Source organism: Polypterus senegalus, chromosome 17, assembly GCF_016835505.1.
Source record: "Polypterus senegalus isolate Bchr_013 chromosome 17, ASM1683550v1, whole genome shotgun sequence".
NCBI classification, from domain to species: domain Eukaryota; kingdom Metazoa; phylum Chordata; class Cladistia; order Polypteriformes; family Polypteridae; genus Polypterus; species Polypterus senegalus.
This window is the reverse complement of record NC_053170.1, coordinates 87,073,029-87,096,688: the sequence shown is the minus strand read 5'-3', so window position 1 is coordinate 87,096,688 and position 23,660 is coordinate 87,073,029. Positions and strand designations below refer to the sequence as shown.

Below are 23,660 nucleotides of genomic sequence, written 5' to 3'. Positions count from 1 at the left end.
TGCTATTATGATCGTGGTGCCCAGAATTGGAGATGTGCTTTGTGTTTTTTTCCTTGAGTATTGCAGATGAATATGTGACCTCTTGTTCATTTATTTGGAAACCAAACTATGGTAACTCTGCTTGCGGTGTACAAATAGTTAAACACCATCATTAAGTCCTTATCCAAAAGTGTTTTTTTTAGAAATGTCTATTTAGATAATTCATCTTAATGTATAGCAGCAAGCACATTTAGTTTCAGGCACTTTACAATGGAAGTCACAGTTTTTTTTAGTAATCCGTGCCTTGATGCTGTCCACATACAGTATGTTGATCAATTGAATTTCACTTCTTCATGCAAAAAAGGTACATAGCCAGTTTGAGGAGACTAGTCCTGCTAAAGAATTGTACAGCAAAAAGTGATGCGTCCACCACTGAGTAAAGCGCGAGTCATTTTTCAAAAAGTCACTGAGAATTGGCATAGAGGAAGTCCATTTCAACACTTTTGTTGTAAAAAGGGGATGGTGAGTGAAGAGGGGCATAGCTACTGTCTTTTGAAACTCAGGAAAGCCTGCTGGTAAGTATAGTAGCACTGATTTTTTTCTTTGTTTTGAATACAAAGCAGATGTCAGGTGATGACTTTTATTGATTAGTAGATGTGAGAAAATGTTTCTGAACTCTTTCCTCTCTTGTGATCTCCGGCGTGAATGGCTTTTAGAAAAGTCTAAGCTATAATGTAAAGGTATCCTGATTGTGCCAATAGCCTACACAGAATAGTCATGTTTTACTGAACATCTCCCTATTATAAAAAAAAAAACGAGATCTTCTTGGAAGACGATTTGACGACATCCCGTGAGAGACACTTTTAACGTCGCGCAAGATAAGGCAGTGAAACAACATTTAAAACATGTTCACGGTCATCTAACTTAGCATTTGTTGGAATGCTTTTGTCAGACACGCTTCATGTGCTCCCAGCTCTTAAAACAACGACAAGCGAGAAGCAGAACACGCAGCAAGCCAGCAGATGATCTGACTGCTTCTCCTTAGCATGCGTTCAGCCCTTTCCCCCCCAACCCCGCTTGAAAACACGAGCACCAGAGACACGAAGTGGCAAAAGGACAGCTGCTGTACAGGCTTTGAAATGATCGACGCGCAGCGTGACAAGCAAAAGACGCAGCTCGCCACCAGCAGGAGCAACAAGCCACCAGACAATCCAACCACTTCTCCTTAGCATGCGTTCAGCCTCCATCCCCTTCACAATGCAAGCGTCAGAGACACGAAGTGGCAAAAGGACAGCTGCTGTACAAGCTTTTAAATGATTGACGCGTAGCGCAGCAAACAGAACACGCAGCTCGCCAGCAGCAGAAAGACAGCAGAGGATCCGATAGCATCTCCTTACCGTGCGTTCAGCCACCCCCCTTCACAATGCGAGCAGCGTTATACATCCTGCGAGAAAGATTTAACCACGCCTGGGGCCGGAAATAAAGGACAAGTACAGTATTGTTTTTACAAAGGTTTTAAAGTAAAAGTGAAAATAATGCATATGTAACAATCTCTTTAAATTGTAGATACGGTAAACCAAACCCGGGGGTGGGAAAACGAAGCGAGCAGAGGGCAGAGCCCCCTAGTATTTTTAAATATTCAGGATCAATTCTTCTCTTTTCTAGAGGTTCAAATGCTTTCCAGCCTTGAATTCAGATGTCCCAGTCAGTAAGATAACATTAATGTGTGGGTCTGAGAAGCCTTGACCTGTTTTTTAATTTATTTTAAAGTTTTTTCCTCTTCGCAAAAGGTCTGTTCAAGTGCAACATGGTGTATTTATAATTCAGATAAACTTCAACAAGGAGTTGAAAGAGATGTAAGGTTTGCTAAAGTAGTTCTATAAAGATAGACCATTATAAGTTAGCACACAGACATCAGTGAGGGAAAGAATCCTTACAGTTATAGTGGTTCATTGCAGGAGTGTGCTATGTTAAGTCCTCAAGGAGGTGGCAAAGAACCATTGAGTGATAGCTAAGAATCATGTTAGCTTCATGCTGTCTGTGCCAATGACTGTACAGTAACATACTGTACATAAGAGTAGCGATCATTCATGGGTACCGTGTCGTAAGGTACTGCTTTCCAAAAAAAATAAATGCTTCTAGTCTGAAATTTGCTGAAGACTACCTGAATATTCTACAGTATTACTGGATCAGTATACAGTATTCTTCTGATGGGACTAATGCTGAGATTGTGTTATAAAAAGTAAATAAAACCTTGCATAACAACAGGAAAATCTCATCCCAGCATGGCATATGGAGCAGCGTTTTGTGCTTTGCTGCCTCAGAACTTGAAATAACTGAAGGAACAATTAATTCCAAGCTGTATCAGGAATGCTTCTGGAGAATATCTGGGCCTACTATGTCATCTGAAGCTCAAACGAACTTGGGTCATGAAGCATAACAAAACTCCAAAGTTTAAGCAATCTAAGTGTTTCCTAAAACCAAAGAAAACCAGAATTGTAGAATGGCCAAGAAAGAGTCCTGATCACAGACATTTTGAAATGCTGTGCTATGACCTAAAGAAAGTTGTTCAATGGACTGATGCAAGACACTAAAGTTAACTGAAAGAAGAATTTGACAAAATGCCTCCTAAATGTTGTACCGGTCTGATTAGCAGTTGCATAACTTTGCTTTGTTGTGTTTACTGCTGCTAAAGAAGGCTCCATACATGCTTTCCATTCTTTAATACAGAATATTAAACCAGTATGTTCAGAACAAATACAACAATGTACATGTTTATATACTTTGTTTAATTAGACTGGGTTTCTTTATTTTTATGTTTTATATGAAGATCTGATCATATTTTACCAACATTTAAAAATGTGATTGGTAAGTATTCAAAACTAAAAGGTAAGCATCAAAAATGCTATCAATTTACAGTGCCTCCCAGCATAGTAGTACATACAGAACAACACAGTTTCCAAACAATAAAAGCTACATCAATTAAATGTTTATTATTATTAAGAGCCAGAGATTATATAAGGGTTTTTTGTGTGATTTGGGGGTATCATCATTAATTTATATACAATTTTGAACAGCCATCATCACAAGGCCCTTTTCCCAAGCAAAAAAAGATAATGTAATGGAATGAAATATACAAACTAATTAGTAAGAAAATTCAGCATTGACAAATACCATCAGGAGCTATGAACCTTACCTGCCAAATCAGAACAGCAAAGAAATTTCAGGACAGGTACATTTTTGGTAGAACTTTCACAGCTAACAATATGAATGTATGATAAGATTATACCACTAGCTTGTAAATAAATGCATTGCAATTAAAAATGCAGAAAACATACAGCGGGTAAGTCTCAGTCTGAACTGAATGACAAGACAGACAGAATTTCAGAAATAGGCCAAAGTAAGAGTGCAGGAATCACAGAATTGAATCTGCATTTGCCAATAGTTGTGTAGAGGGTTTACGGCAGTGGCCTTCTTACTATAAATAACAGGTTTGTGCGGTTAAAGCAAGGTAGATGAGTATTTGAAAGGACTGAAATTGGGGAAAAAAAAAACAGCTTTATTAAGTCAGTGGCAGTTTTTAAGATGTTTCATTATTGGACAGAAGGCAGTGTTGATGTAGATGAAGTAGCTTAGTTACAGCCTGTTGGAATCAAGTCACCACCCTCATAGTGTTATTCTGAGCTCATGGTAACCAGAGTTTGGGCCAATTTTTATCACCACGAATGAGCTAGATGCAGAATGGTGATGTTTCACAGATGATAAAATCCAGTTTTGATTGAAGCAGAAAATGTATGATTCAAAGGTTAGGCTGCCGGCAAGTAAGATTCCAAAGCTGGCCCCAGCTTGTTTAATTCTAGCTTTTTAATTTTTTTTCCAAATAATTCCATAATATGCTATTAATTTTTCCTTGTATGTGCTGGAGAAAATTAGAGATCCAAATGCCAGGTCATTGAGGCAAGTAGTCTGCATTTTATGGTAAATTTGCATCCATTAGTGAATTTATAGGGCTATGTTGGCGAGTCAAAGAATCCAGCCGTGGCATGTAGTTTTAAAGGCTGTAGACCACATAGAGTGAAATGCCCCAAGAGAAAGTTTGCAAGAAGCTATATTTTTAACAAAGACCACAAGCTACATATGATCAGAGAAATTTGATGACAGAGGAGATGTACAACATGAAAGAGTTTGGTTGGACACCTTTCAAATGACTTACTCATCCAAACCCCAAAATGTTGTTCATAGTCGCAGCATGCATTGCCTCTGTAAAGTAGTGCTGTTTGTTTTTCCTTGTTCTTAAACCACATTTTTTAATCTGCAGTGGTGACGTGGTTTATGTATATTATCACATATACAGTGCATCCGGAAAGTAATCACAGCGCATCACTTTTTACACATTTTGTTATGTTACAGCCTTATTCTAAAATGGATTAAATTCATTTTTCTCCTCAGAATTCCACACACAACACCCCATAATGACAATGTGAAAAAAGTTTACTTGAGATTTTTGCAAATTTATTAAAAAACTGAGAAATCACATGTACATAAGTATTCACAGCCTTTGCTCAATACTTTGTCGATGCACCTTTGGCAGCAATTACAGCCTCAAGTCTTTTTGAATATGATGCCACAAGCTTGGCACACCTATCCTTGGCCAGTTTCGCCCATTCCTCTTTGCAGCACCTCTCAAGCTCCATCAGGTTGGATGGGAAGTGTCGGTGCACAGCCATTTTAAGATCTCTCCAGAGATGTTCAGTCTGATTCAAGTCTGGGCTTTGGCTGGGCCACTCAAGGGCATTCACAGAGTTGTCCTGAAGCCACTCCTTTGATATCTTGGCTGTGTGCTTAGGGTCGTTGTCCTGCTGAAAGATGAACCGTCGCCCCAGTCTGAGGTCAAGAGCGCTCTGGAGCAGGTTTTCATCCAGGATGTCTCTGTACATTGCTGCAGTCATCTTTCCCTTTGTCCTGACTAGTCTCCCAGTTCCTGCCGCTGAAAAACATCCCCACAGCATGATGCTGCCATCACCATGCTTCACTGTAGGGATGGTATTGGCCTGGTGATGAGCGGTGCCTGGTTTCCTCCAAATGTGATGCCTGGCATTCACACCAAAGAGTTCAATCTTTGTCTCATCAGACCAGAGAATTTTGTTTCTCATGGTCTGAGAGTCCTTCAGGTGCCTTTTGGCAAACTCCAGGCGGGCTGCCATGTGCCTTTTACTAAGAAGTGGCTTCTGTCTGGCCACTGTACTATGCAGGTCTGATTGGTGGATTGCTGCAGAGATGGTTGTCCTTCTGTAAGGTTCTCCGCTCTCCACAAAGGACCTCTGGAGCTCTGACAGAGTGACCATCGGGTTCTTGGTCATCTCTCTGACTAAGGCCCTTCTCCCCCGATCGCTCAGTTTAGATGGCCGGCCAGCTCTAGGAAGAGTCCTGGTGGTTTAGAACTTTTTCCACTTACGGATGATGGAGGCCACTGTGCTCATTGGGACCTTCAAAGCAGCAGACATTTTTCTGTAACCTTCCCCAGATTTGTGCCTCGAGACAATCCTGTCTCGGAGGTCTACAGACAATTCCTTTGACTTCATGCTTGGTTTGTGCTCTGACATGAATTGTCAACTGTGGGACCTTCTATAGTCAGGTGTGTGCCTTTCCAAATCATGTCCAATCAGCTGAATTTATCACAGGTGGACTCCAATTAAACATCTCAAGGATGATCAGGGGAAACAGGATGCACCTGAGCTCAGTTTTGAGCTTCATGGCAAAGGCTGTGAGCACTTATGTACATGTGCTTTCTCAATTTTTTTATTTTTAATAAATTTGCAAAAACCTCAAGTAAACTTTTTTCACGTCATTATGGGGTGTTGTGTGTAGAATTATGAGGAAAAAAATTAATTTAATCCATTTTGGAATAAGGCTGTAACATAACAAAATGCGGAAAAAGTGATGCGCTGTGAATACTTTCTGGATGCACTGTACACACGTATATATGCACTGTATTTCACTATAACATCAAGGGAATCTACCTGTACCTAACAAAATCCAATGTCGCTGCAGCCCAAATCTGAAGGGTCATATTTGAGCTGGCCTGCTTTACCAATCGCATAATGGGAATACCAATTTATGCCATGACCCCTTCAGCATACACTTATGCCTGGATTAATCAACATACCTCATAAAAGGGATTTAGGAATGTCAGTCATTTGCCATTAGACTCCTTGAGCCCAATGAGTGTTTCCTGTCAAGTCGTAGTCCTCCTAACAGATCCCCACTGACCCTCAGTAGTAGCCACCTGAGATTCATAATCGCAGTCTTGGCATACTGTGATACCAGGTGAGCTGGTATTGTGTACCTCCACAATACTGTCACTTCGTGCCGGTGTAGCTTGATGATTGCTTCCACAGGATGTCCGAAGATGCCACCACTAGGCGGCAGCAAATCTAGTATTCACCACTTTACAGATTGTACTTTGCATTGGTGAAGCAGTGAGCCTATCTTAAGTTTTTGAAAAGAGTTAAATGACCTGGTCAGACCCGAGGCCAGCTCCATATCCCTATTTACCTGTGTTTGACTCATTTCTTGCAATCCGATATTTTATCTTAACTGCTACAAGAATTAGGGTAGATATTAAACGTTATGCCCATTTGATCCGACACAAACAGCTGCTGAATACATTACATTTTACGCAGGTTATCAAAATGCAGTCGCCTGGGTCAGCGTGATCCGTGTCATTCCCACCGAGTCCGCTATACACATAAAATGAAGAGGACATATATGCTTCTGGAGTGTAAAACACTTAACAATGCTACCGTACTGCATACATTAGAAACATTAATCATTAGTTAGTATGGAGTCTAAAGTACAAAGATAAAAACTCCGAGCAACGACTAATATAAAGCATATAGCTGTGGTCGAGCTCGAAACAAAACCAGCACTCCCGGCCCTGTAGATGTCGCTCGAAAAATGGCACTGGACAGGATATGACGTAGGGAGGCGGTGCGGAAGCTTCAGGGGGGTGGGCGTAGTAGTGGACGTCGAGAGCTTGGCGGCGTGCATTTTCTTTGGTAAGTTTGTTTGTTTTTCTCCTCGCGTGTTTAGTAACTACTTTTAGGAGATTTTATTCCGGTACCGAGTGAACCTAAAGGTCTACACCTGTTGAGAATGCATAATAATCCAGGGCACACTAGAAAAACGAGACTGCAAATTATTGTTCTTAATGTACATTAGAGAAAAAGTTGTATTGCCTCGAGTTATTTACAGCCAAGCAGCCTTTAATGAGATAGACAGATAAACTGGTAATAAACTCAATTTTTATTTCAGCACCGCGCACTTTTTCTTTTTCCTTTATCTTTGTAACATTTACAAGTCACACTTTTATTCGACATATGAACGATTGTTCGCCTATCACAGCAGCTCAGCGCCGACTGACCATTCGAAGGATAGGCGCCTGTGTTTGTACTCGATTAACAGACTAGTAAAGCCTTCGGTCTGTTCACCGGTAGCATCTAAGTGTGACCTGAACCGACATCCAGGTGTTGTGACGCTGAGTTTGTGTCACCCAGTTTTACTTGGAGCGTTACATTCACAAGCCATCGTTTGTTGTTTCAACTCCGGTCCCGAAGAGCAGCAGGTCAGGTTAGGTTGGGAAGCCTGCACCTCACCACAGAATAGAAAATACCAGTGTCTTCAGTTAATTGGTGACATTGAAAGGTCCCTGTACGTTTGAGTGGCACTTCATTCAAGTTTCGTATGTCTATTGCACCCGGCGAACGCCCATCGGCCATGACCTAGATAAGCAGGTTTGGCAACAGGTAGATTCTGCACCTTTCATTAGGCATTTTTGAATGAGACGGCCAGTCCCAGCATTGTGAGTTCTTCAATAAAGTCCTAAAGTGTGTACTTAAACATATCTAACGTTGTGCGGGAGTGTGCACTCATCTTGAGTTTGCCACCTAATTGTGCCAAGTGCTTCACATAGTCGGCACTTTCCTCATTTGTACAGTTGAATTAGACGGGGTCATAAATAAATAAATAAATAGATGGGAGTCTGGAGATAAAGTGGTTACAACTTTAAAATCATGACTCCAGAGCCTTGGTTGTGATTCAGTCGTTCCGCCGTGTGGGCCGAGTTTTTAGAAGATCACCTTGTCCGTTAGCGTTGCCTTGGCAACTTCCAAATATGCCCGCTCTGAAATTGCATATGCATGTGTTTGTGAATGTACCCTGTTACAGGGTCCCTTTCAGGGGTTTGATGCCAGTCTTTTGCCAGATACCTCTGGTTTCAGCACGTTGTGTTGGAATACAGGTGCATCTTAATAAATTTATAATATCGAAAAGTTAATTTATTTCAGTACTTCAATTCAAAAAGTGACACTCCTATGTCGATTCATTACACACAGAGTGATATTTCAAACGTTTATTTCTTTTCATTTTGCTGATTATGGCTTATAGCAAATGAAAACCCAAAATTCAATATCTCAGAAAATTAGAATATTACATAAGACCAATAGGGGAAAAAAAAAACATTTTTAAACACGTACACACTCAGTATTTGGTCGGGGCTCCTTTTGCATAAATTACTGCATCAATGTGGTGTGGCATGGAGGCGATCAGCCTGTGGCACTGCTGAGGTGTTATGGAAGCCCAGGATGCTTTGATAGGGGACTTCAGCTCGTCTGTATTGTAGATTGTGCACAGGCGCCAAAACCTCAAAAAGTGACATAGGTCCATCATGTCAGTATTGTCACATATTCGGAGTACAGTGAAAATTTTACTTGCATGTGCGAATCAAAATACAACCTTTCGCTACTTTCTGGCATCATTAGTGAGTATAACAGCCTTACTTCTAAAAACGCCTGTCTCACTAATAGTACACTCCTCTCAGGGGTGGATTTAGGAGGGAAGGGGCAAAGGAATTGAAACACTATTTGGTCCCCATATAGGTTTTCTGATGGAAAACTAAAGCAGAACTAATATGTAATGTCAAGGCTTAGAAGTCTCCTTTAAATATAATAGTAAGAACAGCAAGTAGTGTAAGAGTATGCAGTAGGTGAATGGAGAGCAGCAAAAACCAAAGTGTGAGAGAGAGCTTGAAGCAGGGGTCTCCAACTCCAGTCCTGGAGAGCTACTGTGGCTGCAGGTTTTCACTAACCCTTTTCTTAATTCGTGACCAGATTTTGCTGCTAATTAACTCTTTGCCTTAATTGGTGCACAACTTAAGAGTCAGGGCCCTTAATTATTTCATTTGTCCTTAATTAGCAACCAAACAATATTAAGACACAAAATGTACCAACACATAAACAACAACCTGCGTCCATCACACAATAACTGAAAATAAAGAAAGGTGAAGGCCTCGTGCGACGATGCAGGATCTGCTCCATGCTCCCATCTTGCTTCTGGGAGCTCTGAACCCGACATTGTCAGTAATGTCACCAATGAGCTGGACAATGAGGTACAAACAATGAAGCAAGCGGGTGGTGCAAAAAGTGCCAAGTGCTTTTATTAAAGCAACAAAACTCAAAACAAAGTGTCCAAATAAAGTGCAGTGCATCACAGTTCCTTAAATAATCCATAAAAAGCAGTGAATTGTGGAGGTTAAAAGCAATACATAAATCCTTTAAAAAGAGGTTAAAACAATGGCTGGAAGCAGTCTTTTTTTAAAACAAATCCCAGTGCCTTTCTACTGGTTACTCCCCTGCTTCTCCCATCCAGGCTGTGCACTGGGGGGCCACCCTACCTGCAGAACTTCTTACTGCCTTCTACCGCTGGTCTGTTCGCCTTGAGCTTCACCTGACCATGACTTGAGCACCCTGGTCGCTGGGGAACCCATGCTGGGTCTTTCACATCCCAAATCCTGACTCCTGCTGCCTTCCTGGCCTTATGCGGTGAGCCGTCCTCCTTCCGGTCACTACCTCAATAATGCTCAGCGGGAGCGCCACTACCGACTGCTCCCGGCCAAACACCCAGGCTCACCATTCAGCTGCAGGTGTTCTCAACTATGAGCACCTTCACTCACGCACCGGCTGTCTCCTCCCTACTTCCTACCTTCTCAACCTTTGTCCATTTTTTTCTCTCTTCTTGCCTCCTCACGCTTCTATTATATGATCTGGGGACTCAGATCAGGTGTGGCAATTGGCAGCTCCCGGCATCAATTATGGATGCAGACGACTCCTCACCTGTGCACTTAGGCAAGGACCGCTCGCATCACAAATTCACTTGGGAACCGCTCCGGCCACACCACGAGTGCGGCGATTATTTATTTTAAAAAGTGGCCTTTTTGACGTGAGCTGTGGACCTGCTACACCACACCTCAGTAATGTTCATCTGCTCAGGTCCACAAAATATTTTGACAGCGCTCTTAAAAATGAAAATTAGCAGTTTTGGAAATGTGTGCCATGGAATTAAATAATGGGTTTAATTAGCAACGGGAATTGGCTTCAAATTAAGGAACTGAATGAAGTGAAGTTGGTTGGAGTTTGAGGCCCCAACTTAGTTGGTAATCTGTTGGCTCTCTTCACATCAAATTTATGTTTAAGTGCCATTTAAGGAAAAAAGAATCAATTCAGCAATCGGAGTCTCAAGAAAAGTCAATTAAAATAAAGAGAAATAGTTCATTAGCAGAAAAACTGGTCACTAATTAAGAAAAGAGTTAGGATGAAAACTTGCAGACACAGTAGCTCTCCAGGACTGGGGTTGGAGACCCCTGGCTTAAAGTCTTAGTCATCTAAACTTGAATAGACGCGACATAAGAAGAGCAAGCGAAGCAAGAGTATGCAATAAATAGGCTTTTTGAGAGCAGTAAAAACCACAATGAGGAATGGGGATCGAGTCATGATAGAATGATACGTTTGGCATGTCAGACATTAAAAACAAAGAAAGTATGATCTTATTTTGAAAGAAAAATGTTTACGAACATTATTCTGGCACAAGTTATTTTCACCGACTGCTCCCGGCCAAACACCCAAATATTGGGAATTTTCATCTGTTAAGGTAAAACTAAGGAAAAATGAAAACAAAGATAAAAAGTGTAGAAAAAAAATGCACATTAGCCGGTTTAGTTTTCTGGTATTTTGCAGACTCTGGGCAGTTTTGTCCAGCTACACCAGTAAACTATTTGTAGTTTTATACAGACAAGGCTGACGCAATCATTGTAGGAGGTCCGGCTGTGTGTCACTTCATTGTCAACCGACCTTTTCAAACCTTCAAGCATTTTTCTCAAGTGTGTAAAGTGTAGAGAATGATTTTATTTTCATAAAGGATTTCTCACTATTGTGCAAAGTGACAGGTAATTGTTGTTGTCAAAATGGCAAACACCTGAAAGGTTAACTAAAACATTTTTTAATCACTGTACATATCCAGGATGCTCCTTAAAGCGTATCATGTAAAAGTTTTGTTGATCAGTATATTTTAGACTCGAATTTTTGAATTATTATACACAGTGAGCTCAGAAAGAGCCTACAACTCTTCATAATTGGCATTGGACTACACGTGCACCCTGTAATTTGATTTCTGTGTGTGGTGCTGGATGAGTTGCTGTGAATGTCAGTTCATCTCATTCAAACTTGCATCGAACATGCTGTCACTTACTGCCTGACTAAAATTCTCCAAAGAGTAATCTGTACATAATAATTGTGCTCAGCTCCATGGAGGTCCATGAACGACAGCTTTGAAAGTTGCCCAAAGCTCTTGTTACACCGCACACATTCAGAAGTGGCATCATAGTTTACTGTTTATACAAAATCATTACCTTTGTTTGCTTCTCTGTCACTAGAACATGCACTATATGGCCAAAAGTATTGGGATGCCTGCCTTTACACACACATGAACTTTAATGACATCCCATTCTTAATACTTAAGCTATAATAAGGAGTTGGCTCACCCTTTGCAGCTATAACAGCTTCAACTCTTCTGGGAAGGCTTTCCACAAGGTGTAGGAGTGTGTTTATGGGAAATTTTGACCATGTTGGATGAGAAGGCCTGTCTCGCTTATAGTCTCCGCTCTAATTCATCCCAAAGGTGTTGTTATCAGGTTGAGGTCAGGGCTTTGTGCAGGCCAGTCAAGTTTCTCCACACCAAACTCACTCATCCATTTCTTTATAGACCTTGCTTTGTGCACCAGTGAGTAGCCATGTTGGAACAGGAAGGGGCCATCCACAAACTGTTCCCGCAAAGTTGGGAGCATAAAATTGTCCAAAATGGCTTTGTATGCTGAAGCATTAAGAGTCCCTTTTAGTGGAACTAAGGGGCCAAAAACAACCCCACCCCATAATCCCCCCCTCCACCAAACTTTACACTTGGCACAGTGCAGTCAGACGAGTACCGCTCTACTGGGCAGACACGTCCATCAAATTGCATGATTTGTCATTCCAGTGGACACGTCTGCACTGCTCTAGAGTCCAGTGCCGTTGTGCTTTACACCACTGCATCTGACGCTTTGCATTGCACTTAGTGATGTAAGGCTTGGGTGCAGCTGCTTGGCCATGGAAACCCATTCCATGAAGCTCTCTCTCTATGCACTGTTCTTGAGCTTTTGGAGGACTGTAGCTATTGACTCTGCAGAAAGTTGGCGATTTCTGCACACTGTGCACCTCAGCATGCGTTGTCCCCACTCTGTGATTTTACGTGGCCTAGCACTTTGTGGCTGAGATGCTCTTGTTCCCAATTGCTTCCACTTTGTTGTAATACCACTTACTGTTGACCGTGGAATATTTAGTAGCGAGAACATTTCACGAATGGATTTATTGTATAGGTGGCATCCTGTCACGGTACCACACTTTAATTCACTGAGCTCCTGAGAGCGACCCATTCTGTCACACATGTTTGTAGATGCAGTCTGCATGCCGAGGTGCTTGATGTTATACACCTATGGCCATGGAAGTGATTGGAACACCTGAATTCAATGATTTGGAGGGGTGTCCCAATACTTTTGGCAATATAGAGTAGAAAGCTGTCACTGTGACTAATTACTTTCTTCCTCATACACTTTCTGCTCCGACAGCCTGTAATTAGCTTTTCTGTTATCACAAGTGCTGGCCAGCAGCCGCCCTCCGTCATTGCCTGCAGGTCACCAGAAACATGTAATCTAGGGAATGACGGTGTGCATGCGACCAACGATGGACTAGCTGTCTTGGGAATAACAGGAAACGGGTGAAAGAGGAATTCATTGGTCAGGCTTTTGCAGGAGTATTTCTTTGAGAAAAACAAAGAACAGTTATTATTTTTTATTTTAACCTTGATTAATTTTGTGGCCTCTGTGGCCTGCGAGGCCCCGTGCAGAAATCCGTCTATGCCTGTACTAAATTTCCTTCTTCTGGAGTTACCATAGCTGTCTCGAGTGACTTAAGCAGCTGGGATCCTGCTTGTGTAGTATCACCATATTGATTTTATAATAAAAAATATTGTTTGAGTTCCATTAAAGGCTATTTCAAAAAATACTTTTCAAAACTCCTCCTGCAACCTTTCTGCATGCCTTACACTCCTCTTAAATAACTACCCATGCATTGGATTCCAAACAGAAATTGTTTATCCTGGTGGCGTCAACCAGGCCACCCTATGCTTAAATTTAATCTTTAGTAATCCCTTTGTAAAAGGCAATAGGCCTGTGTGCTTCTGTTAAGGCCATCCTAACTGATGACTCTTCATGTTTCCTCCCATCTGATGACAGGAGCTGCATCAGTGTGTGGTTTTTGTGAGATGCCAGCCGTTCCAGTGAGTGCTGCCGAATGTAATTTCCACTAACTGTATGATTAACTGTGCTTTATCAGAAACACTTGACTCTAAGGAAAAAACGAATAGCTTGGCATTTTTATATTAAATATTTGATTTATACAGCAAATTTCCTATTTGCTTGCTGAAGTTACTGTACACACATCCAAATGTATTTAATTTAAAACACACATTACATTACAGAAAGCTTGTTTTACCTTTTCTTCTCATGCATTACTTTTCTGAGAACAGAAACTGTAATACAAAAGTAACAAATCTGTGGTGATACTATGCGCCACCAAGTTTTCTTTCAGTTAAGTGAATTGTGTACTTTGTGGGTAGATTAGTTGGAGCAGCCGAGTGACTATACTGGAAGATGACAAAAGTAAAGTTTTCTCAAGTAGTGAACTTTTGCTTATGCACCATTTGGTCAGAGAGCATAGGATGTTAGGGTAATTCCTGCAGGGGTGCATTTAGATAAAGGGTCAGCATGTACATTTTCTGAAGAAGAACGACTAAAGTTTGTGTTTGTGTTGTTCATTGTATATTGTGTTCTTTTCTTTGTTCAGTATAACATCATTTTGTTGCTCAGTGCCACTACAATCATTTGGCTTAACTTACAGGCCGTATGGATAGTTTCCCTGTCTCTGCTGAGTCATTGTTTTCTCTTTTTTTTTTTTTTCAGGATCTGTCTGTCTGAGCATCCCACACCTTGCTGATAAACCATGGAGAACGCCACAAAAGAGGAGTACAAGATTCAGTCTTTTGATGCTAAAACACAGCAGCTCCTGAAAACTGCTTTAAAAGGTTAGTCTCACAAGGGAATACATTCTATTCCCCATGAAGTCTTTCATAAAGTTAAGTTGAAAAAGTAATTAGAGGAAAGAGATGGTCATATTTAACCTTGAGAGTTTTTTTTTCTTCACTAATGACATTTTGATGTCTGTTTATTTTTTTAAACACTAACAGTTTTATTTTTTTTTTATATTTATAAGATATATGAAAAATGATTGGACATTATCTCTGAACTTACACTGTTGGAATTAGTCATCTGTATGTCATTAAATTGTTCTGTTATAAGAGCAGTTGCTGAAGCTTGCTGTTTTGTGAATACAAGAATCCATGATAATCACAAGTGCTATGTTCAAAAAAAGTATCAAAATTATTGGAGTTTTCTGGTTATGAGAAATTGATCATTCATAATACCTTGCTTAAAAAAGTAGGCATAATCCTACTGGTTACTGTGTAAATTTAACAGAAATGCAGTTTAAATCACATAATTCATTGTGGAAAATAGAAGATTAATTTTGCGACTTGCCTTCACAGATCCGTCCTCGGTAGATCTTGAGAAAGTGGCCAATTTGATTGTCGACCAGTCTCTTAAAGATCAGGTCTTCAGCAAGGAAGCCGGTAGGATATGCTTTACCATTGTTCAGGTAATCTTGCCTGTGATGTGGTAATTTTCCAAACAGCATGGAATTTGCTATATAAGGTATATTTGCTATATATTGCTCCCTGAACTGTCAGCTGTCTAGGTGGGTATTTTGGTTTCCTCTCATATCCAAATTAGGCAAAGTTACGTATTAGGCAAATTGGCCAGAACTGTGTGTTTGTGTATGACTTACAGTGTGAGGTTCTATTTAGGGTTAGTTCCTGGTTTGTATACAACGCTTTCAAGACAGGCTTAAGCTCCCCTCAAAAAGTGAAAGCACAAACGGTGGATGGCAAGAGGAAGGTTATGTTTGCAATTTTTTTTCCAAAGCACTGACTGGATGGTCTTTTTGTGGTTACATTCTAGTTTGCTTATTGTTTAAACAACCAATAGTTTTTAGTTCCTCACTGAAGTGTGTGTAATTACATATACAAGTAATTGGTGGGGTCTCAGTGCTCCAAGTACTAGAAGACATTGTCTGTAGTTGTATGAGAATCTCAACAAAATGCCTGAAACTTCTGTCACAATCCTTGGGCAGGCAGAGGGCAGGCAAGCTGGCTCAAACGTGTTTCGGCGGAACCTGCTCAACCGACTACAGCAAGAGTATAAGACACGGGAGGAAACCCGGAGCCGTTCTGTTCAGGAGTGGGTCTGCTATGTCACCTTCATCTGTAATATCTTTGACTACCTCAAGGTACAATCTTTTAATGGTCATTGCATACTTCAGTGCTGGTAGAAAACTGATAAAGTAACAACCTGCAAATTATCAGGACACTGAGTCAGTGATTAGGAAATAGCCAATTTACATTAAGGCTATAGATTTGTAAATCCCATTGTAAGACCAAATCCTTTTAATAACCTGTTTTATAGTTCAAACTATCATGTGAGTGTATACTAGCAGTCAAAAGTTTGGAATCACTAAAAATTTTAAAGCCTTTGATATGTCTGTAGTACTAGGGTGTTGTACCGTGTTAGCCATTATGAATGTAGTGAAAGTCAGCAATGACCTTTTATTGGCTAACTAAAAAGATTACAATATACAAGCTTTTGCGGCAACTCGGGCCCTTTCTTCAGGCAGCATGTATTATCTCGCCTGAAGAAGGGGCTTGAGTTGCCTCGAAAGCTTGCATATTGTAATCTTTTTAGTTAGCCAATAAAAGGTGTCATTTTGCTCGAATTTTCAAAACCTTTTGATAGAAATGGATGCTTTTTTTCACCAAAGTACCTTTAAACTGACTTTATGTGAAGTTGCAAGTAGCTATTAATTCTTGAAATCGCTGGTTTGTAATTTTAGTGTCCTATAACTGCAAAGCGCCATTAACAGCATCCACTAATCAATAATCAACATGTTTAAATGCTAATTAGTTATTAGAGAAACCTTTGTGTTAACACAGCCAAAACATGCTATTATGTTCAATAAAGCAAGTCAGTTATCTTTTCTTTGGTTACAAGGTACTGCTTTTTCCCCAAAATTCATCAACTTTCTCTTAAACACTTCAGTCTATTGTTTTGCAAAATCACGATTATTTCATGTGACAGATTGCCAGAAAAAGTCAGAGATTTCATGCAGCAGTGTTCACTAGAAGAGGGTAAACTGATCTGTCCAGGCTATTTAAAAAGTGGAAGGCCCAGATACACAAATGCTAATTTGGCGACTGCTTTCAATATGTGACAAGTATCTGCACCATCTGCAACTGGGAAAAGATGACCCTGTGGTGTTGGCCTTAGACAGAAACTTTCAAAGTCACATCTGAAATGGACAGATAAAAGGAAAAGGTTAAAATGGGCAAAAGTATGGAGTCACCAAAACATCCTCCGTCCAATATCTGTGTTCTTTGCCCATCATAACCTTGTTTTCTAACTTATAAATTGCACTGATAATTTGCTTATGTTTAAGGAAGCAGACAGATGATGACCTGCAAGACATTTGTTTCTCAATCTACACAATATGATGTTCTGCTCTTCTTATGCAGTTGTATATCTGGGCCTTCTGCTTCTTTTCCTGTCCTAAAATGTTAGTCTTGTGAAGACTTTGGTTCTGAACTCAGATCTGATTTCTTAATTGTTAAATAGTTTATTTTGTTAAGATGGGAGATATAGACATATTTCTTATTCTTCTCTATTATTGAGTACTTTCAGACAAAGAATTTATATGTAGAAGTACCTCAAGTAAAGCTAATGGGGTTCCTTTATACCAACAGAAATGCATTGTTGTAATGCCTCTCTGTGACTGCTCTATATATCTTTATTTCTTATTTATTATTATCATTTCTTGTTTGTTAATAATATTTATGTACTTATTTACATATTGAGCTTCTGTAAAAAGCCAAATTTCCCTCCTAAGAAAGGTGAAATTCGATCTATCTCTCTGTCACAACACAAACAGAAATCTAAACGATGCCTTCTTGCCCTCTGGGACCACCTTAAACAAGTGTTGAACTTCTGTCTATTACCTTCTTGCCTTTGCAAAATACCCATTACAGTAATCCCTCCTCGATTGCGGGGGTTGCGTTCCAGAACTCCCCACGATAGATGAAAATCCGCAAAGTAGAAACCATATGTTTGTATGGTTATTTTTATATATTTAAGCCCTTATAAACTCTCCCACACTGTTAACATTATTAGAGCCCTCTAGACATGAAATAACACCCTTTAGTCAAACGTTAAAACTCCATGACAAGACAGAGATGACAGTTCTTTCTCACAATTAAAAGAATGCAAACATATCCTCCTCTTCAAAGAATGCGTGTCAGGAGCAGAGAATGTCAGAGAGAGAGAGAGAGAGAGAGAAAAGCAAACAATCTCAAAATCAATACGTGCTTTTGGGCTTTTAAGTATGCCGAAGCACCGCGATAAAGCGACATTTTGTAGAGGAGTGTCCGTATCCTCTAGGCAAACAGCCTCTGTGGAAACAGCCCCTCTGCTCACACCCCCTCCGTCAGGCAGAGAGAGTGAGAGAGACAGAGAAAAGCAAACAATCAAGCACCGCGCGGTAAGCATATCGTATATCATTGAGGAGTTTTATTTAATATGTAATACATGCTCTAATTGGGTAGCTTCTAAGCCATCCGCCAATTGCGGCCCTTGTATGAAATCAACTGGGCAAGCAAACTGAGGAAGCATGTACCATAAATTAAAAGACAAATTGTCCGCAGAAATCCGCGAACCAGTGAAAAATCCGTGATATATATTTAGATATGCTTACATTTAAAATCCGCGATGGAGTGAAGCTGCGAAAGTCGAAGTGCGATATAGCGAGGGATCACTGTACTCTTTTCTCTTCCCCTCAATAAAGTATTTATATAGAAATTGAATAAGTGAGTGTAGGCATAGCAACAGATGCTGGCACTTCTATAGAGTAGGTCAGTGGGTTTTTTCTCTGTTGAACAAGCCAGGATTTCTGTGTTCCACTCCTTTTAGCAAACAAATTTTGTTTTATGTAAGAAAACCTTTATTGAAGGATACAGAATATGTTCTGATAGATACTGTCTCTTTAGGTAAACAACATGCCCATGATGGCCCTGGTAAACCCGGTATATGACTGCCTATTCCGACTGAGCCAGCCGGACTCTCTTCATAATGAGGAAGAGGTAAAAATTCTAATTGAAGCCATTTTTTTCCCTTGGGTCTTTTGGTTCATGACTTTAGAGTAGGTCTGTTTTTAAAAAAAAATATATATATATATATACGGAAACAGATAAATTGTAAAATGTTCCACAATAACATCTTCATTGCACCTTGATTTTTGTCCAGTATTAGGGATATCACAAGAACACATTTTTCATGAAACTGCAGAAAAAACGTCAGAGAATAAATGTAAAATGTGCTCATGCTAAGATAAATCAGGTAATTCATGATGTATCTTTTTTTTTTTTTATAAACCCTACTCTGAAATTCCCCCATTTGTTACACTGGGGGGAATGTCCATCCCAGCCACATATTAAAGTTCAAGCCCTGCATTGCATTTTGATATTTATGAATGCCAATACTACTTTAGCTAAATGGTACTTGGGTAACTGCTTTATGGATATGGCAGTATTTTATTACTTATATATTATTATATTCCAGAAAAAAGGTACAGTATTTTTCACTTGAATACTAGAGGTACTTTAATTAAAAGCCATTGAATGGGATTTCTGTTTTTCCAATGGTATTGAAAGGCATCCAGTATTGTAAAATCAGACTGGTATTTGTATCGACAACAAAATTCTGGTATTGTGACAACACTAGCTAGCATAATCTACTAGAACAACTTCCTTCATATATGTATCTGCAAGTGTCTGCCGCAGTATTGGAAGGATACAGCATGATTAATTTCATTACTGTACTTGGAGTTTTAAAGAAGGTTGTGCAAAATGCTATCACTGCCTCACACTCTTTCATATACCATACCTGGTTATGATCTAATGAGAGATGAACATAGTATATAATTTAAATCATTGTCCTGCATATCAGACTGTTGTTTGCCCACTCATGCCTTGGAAGATTCTTTTTCCATAAGAATAGAAATATCTCACCATATGCTAAGTATGATTATTCAGACCTGCTTTGTATTCACAGTCATTTACTTGGGCTGCTGAGAAAATGTAGTTGTGCTACCCTACTCCATAACAAGAGGCACCAGAAACTTTCACTGTGGGAAACTAACATTCTGGCCTTTACATCTAATTCATCATGTGCCACAAATGTACAAATTTTGCTTGGTGACAAAAGGTGAAGGATTACTCATCTGATCATATTACCTTTTTTGCACTGTTAACGTTTATTTGTAATGAGACATTCAAACACATCAGCCCACAGATAATGGCCCTTTTTGAGTTCTTCTGATGAACTTTTTTTTTTATGTCTGAAATTGGCATTTATAGCCAAATGATTTGATGATATGAGGTCATGGCCAAAGCTTTTGAGAATACACAAATATTCATTTTCACAAAGTTTGCTGTCTCAGGTTTTGTGATACCAATTTGCATCTACTGCAGAATGTTATGAAGAGTAATCAGATGAATTGCAATTAATTTCAAAGTCCCTCTTTGCCATGAAAATGAACTTAATCCAAAAAAAAAAAACATTTCCACTGCATTTCAGCCCTGCCACAAAAGGTCCTGCTGACATCATTTCAGTGATCCTCTTGTTAACACAGGTGAGAGTGTTGATGAGGACAAGGCTGGACATCACTCTGTCATCCTGAGTTAGAATAGAACTTAAGCAGGCTTCAGGACACTCAAAGTCCAACAAGCACCAGGATCGTCTTCTTAAGTTGATTCGGGGCACCACCAGTGCAGAGCTTGCTCAGGAATGGCAGCAGGCAGGTGTGAGTGCATCTGCACGCACAGTGGGGCGAAGACTTTTGGAGGATGGCCTGGTGTCAAGAAGGGCAGCAAAGAAGCCACTTCTCTCTGATAAAAGCATCAGGGACAGGCAGATATTCTGCAAAATGTACAGGGATTGGACTACTGGGGTAAAGTCATTTTCTCTGATGAATCCCCTTTACGATTGTTTGGAGTATCCAGAAAAAAGATTGTCTGGAAAAGAAAAGGTGAGCGGCACTACCATCAGTCCTGTGTCATGCCAACAGTAAAGCCTCCTGAGACCTGTCATGTGTGGGGTTGCTTCTCAGCCAAGGGAGTGGGCTCACTCACAATTTTGCCTAAGAACACAGCCATGAATAAAGAATAGTACCAAAATATCCACCGAGAGCAACTTCTCCCAACCATCCAAGAACAGTTTGGTAACCAACAATGCCTTTTCCAGCATGATGGAGCACCAGGCCATAAGGCAAAAGTGATAACTAAGTTCCTCAGGGAACAAAACATTGAAATTTTGGGTCCATGGCCAGGAAACTCCCCAGACCTTAATCCCATTGAGAACTTGTGATCAGTCCTCAAGAGGAGGTTGAACAAACAAAACCCACAAATTCTGGCAAACATCAAGCATTGATTATGCAAGAATGGGATGCCATCAGTGAGGATTTAGCCCTGAGGTTGATTAACAGCATGCCAGGGCGAATTGCCTAGGTCTTGATAAAGAAAGAAGGGCCAACACTGCAAATATTGACTCTTTGCATAAACTTAATGTAGTGAGAAGTCAAGCAAAATGACACCTGTTATTGGCTAACTGATTACATCTCGCCTGAAGAAGGGGCCCGAGTTGCCTCAAAAGCTTACATATTGTAATCTTTTTAGTTAACCAGTAAAAGGTGTCATTTTGCTTGACTTCTCACTACATTCGTAATGGCTAACACAGTACTACATAAACTTAATGTAATTCTCAATAAAAGCCTTTGAAACTTATGAAATCCTTGTAATTAAACTTCAGTTACCATAGAAACATCTGACAAAAAGATTATAAAAACACTGAAGCAGCAACTTTATGAAAAACACTACTTGTGTCATTCTCAAAACTTTTGGCCACGACTGTAGATGTTTTTACTTTCCATTCTGAATCTGTGAATGGTTTTTAACAGTCAAAATGTTTGATGTTGCATCTTGATGCCTCTAGTCTCTCAGGTGAATTTGATATTATCAGTGTTGTTTCTGGAACAACAAAAAACCTAATGTTGTTCCTGGAATATCATTCACCTTCAACCAAATTAACTGTGAAATCAGCCTCTGACATCATAAACCAGGAAGTGCATGGAAAAAATCTCCAGTTCTTACAAAAGACTCTTTCATCATTCTTTACAAAAATGGGAAAAATAATCTTAGCTTAGACCAAAAAATCTGTCATATTTAAGGAAACCATCTTTTTTTACATGTTATTAAAAGATGTAAAACTTTAAACTTTTTTGATTAAAGGTAAGTGATATTCCTGGAAAGTAACTTCAGTGTTGTTCCATGAACAAAGTATCAGATCAACCATGCTCCTTTATGAAGCATTAGTAGGTTGAACAGACTTTATCCTTAGACCTTCCCAGAAAAGCTCTTCAGATGTAATTCCTCTTTAAATCATGAGAGCCGTTCATCGTACCATAGTAGCAAATGTGAGTAATTGGGTCTACTTAGAATTTTATACATTCTTAACTATAGTAGAATGTTAAAACCTTAATGATCATGAGCTGCAAAGAAGCAGATGCTTTCAATATATTTTACACAAGTCAGTTACATTTATACTGCACCTTTTATGGATATATGAAACTTTAATAAGTGGGTTTGAAAATGAATGAATGGATGGATATTTTTAGGAGTCAGTCTCACACTTTGTGTCTAGTTGTCTTAATTAGACAGTAAAAATGTACTGTAATTTGCATCAAATAGCAAACAGCCTATCTCCTGTCTGCCAGAAACAAACTTATTTTAGTAGCCAAGCAAAACTAAGATTCTTCTGTTCTTTTTATGCTTAAAAAGATGGATTTAGCTTGGAGATGCACACATGGTGCTGCTTTTTCTTTAAATCTTGAATTTGGCTGTGGTGGTCCCCCATTCTAATACTTGCCATGTTTCATTAAAGGTGGATTGTTTGGTCATGCAGTTGCATCGCATTGGAGATCAGCTGGAAAAGATGAATGTGCAACGCATGGATGAGCTTTTCTTTCTTCTTCGAGATGGCTTCTTTTTGCAGAACGAGTTGAGTTCGTTGGCTCGTTTGCTTCTACTGGAGATTCTGGAATTTCGAGCCAGTGGTTGGCGGCTCAGTGATTCTGCACAGAAATACTATTACAGCGAAGTAACAGACTGAATATATTTTCATAATTGTGAACAGCAGCTGGGCTAATCAGGAGGTATAAATTGTATGTGGCATACGTTTTTTCTGGGAAAAAAAAAATCACTTGCATACAAGTGAAGTTAAGGTTTGACTTTTGAGATTGTAGTATACAAATGGCTAACACAGTTGCTTCTGCTGCTGTAGCAAAATGTTTAAGGATTTTTTCCCCTCATGAGTGATTTGGATTCTTCAGTAGAGACAATTTTTAATTTCCAAAAAGGGCTGCAAATTTCACTCTTGGTGCTAAAAAAAAAAAAGGTACAGTGAAGTCGGCTTGTTCTGGGAGCTCCAAAATTAAAACTGACTTATTTTCAGGGAGAACAGTTCTGCATTCTCAAAGAAGCTCTTCCACTGCAACCTGTCTACATCTCACAATAGTGTGCCATTCATCCCCAAAACAGTTCTCTTTTAACATTCCCACGGTTTGTAACAAAATACTAAATGTTAGGTCCTCAATAGGAACATCCATCTAAAAAGCAATAAAAATCCAAGTAAAAGTTTTGCAATTTTACATTCCATTCCTATTAATCCTAAACCAGTAGGTATAACCTTGACCTAATAAGAAGGTGAATGAGCATCAGTGTTTTGTATCTAAAAATTCAATCGATCATACTTTCACTTTTCCAATTTCCAATGAATTTGCTGCCAATCTTTAAACTGCTTTAAAAATACTGCCATCTGATGGCACTTGTTTATATAAGGAGCTTGTGTGACAAGCCTGCTGTAAATATAGTTGTTTTATTTTATAGACTGAGACATGGTGCCCTCCAGGTTGATTGGAAAGGGTGTTATTTGTTGTATATTAAATACATTGATTTATATTGAAGTGTTTATTGGATTTTCTTGATCA

At 39.6% G+C, this 23,660-nt stretch overlaps 1 protein-coding gene across 2 annotated transcripts; it reads left to right on the top strand.

Moving 5' to 3' along the window:
- The first annotated feature begins 6,952 nt into the window (after positions 1 to 6,952).
- On the top strand, positions 6,953 to 23,631 carry LOC120517302 (MIF4G domain-containing protein B-like). 2 transcript variants are annotated; one of them, XM_039739511.1, is made up of 6 exons: positions 6,953 to 7,037; positions 14,363 to 14,484; positions 15,004 to 15,113; positions 15,648 to 15,803; positions 18,607 to 18,699; positions 22,556 to 23,631. In XM_039739511.1, exons 2-6 carry the CDS (start codon positions 14,403 to 14,405, stop codon positions 22,781 to 22,783), a joined length of 669 nt encoding a protein of 222 aa, XP_039595445.1. In that variant the 5' UTR covers positions 6,953 to 7,037; positions 14,363 to 14,402; the 3' UTR covers positions 22,784 to 23,631. The 2 variants fall into 2 exon arrangements, with proteins under 2 accessions (XP_039595445.1, XP_039595446.1); XM_039739512.1 differs by lacking the exon at positions 15,648 to 15,803.
- Positions 23,632 to 23,660: the final 29 nt, after the last annotated feature.

Coding starts and splice junctions, on each gene's coding strand:
- LOC120517302 (XM_039739511.1), top strand. CDS start 14,403: ATGGAGAACGCCACAAAAGAGGAGTACAAGATTCAGTCTTTTGATGCT. Junction 14,485..15,003: donor CCTGAAAACTGCTTTAAAAG/GTTAGTCTCACA, acceptor TTGCCTTCACAG/ATCCGTCCTCGGTAGATCTT. Junction 18,700..22,555: donor CTCTTCATAATGAGGAAGAG/GTAAAAATTCTA, acceptor GTTTCATTAAAG/GTGGATTGTTTGGTCATGCA.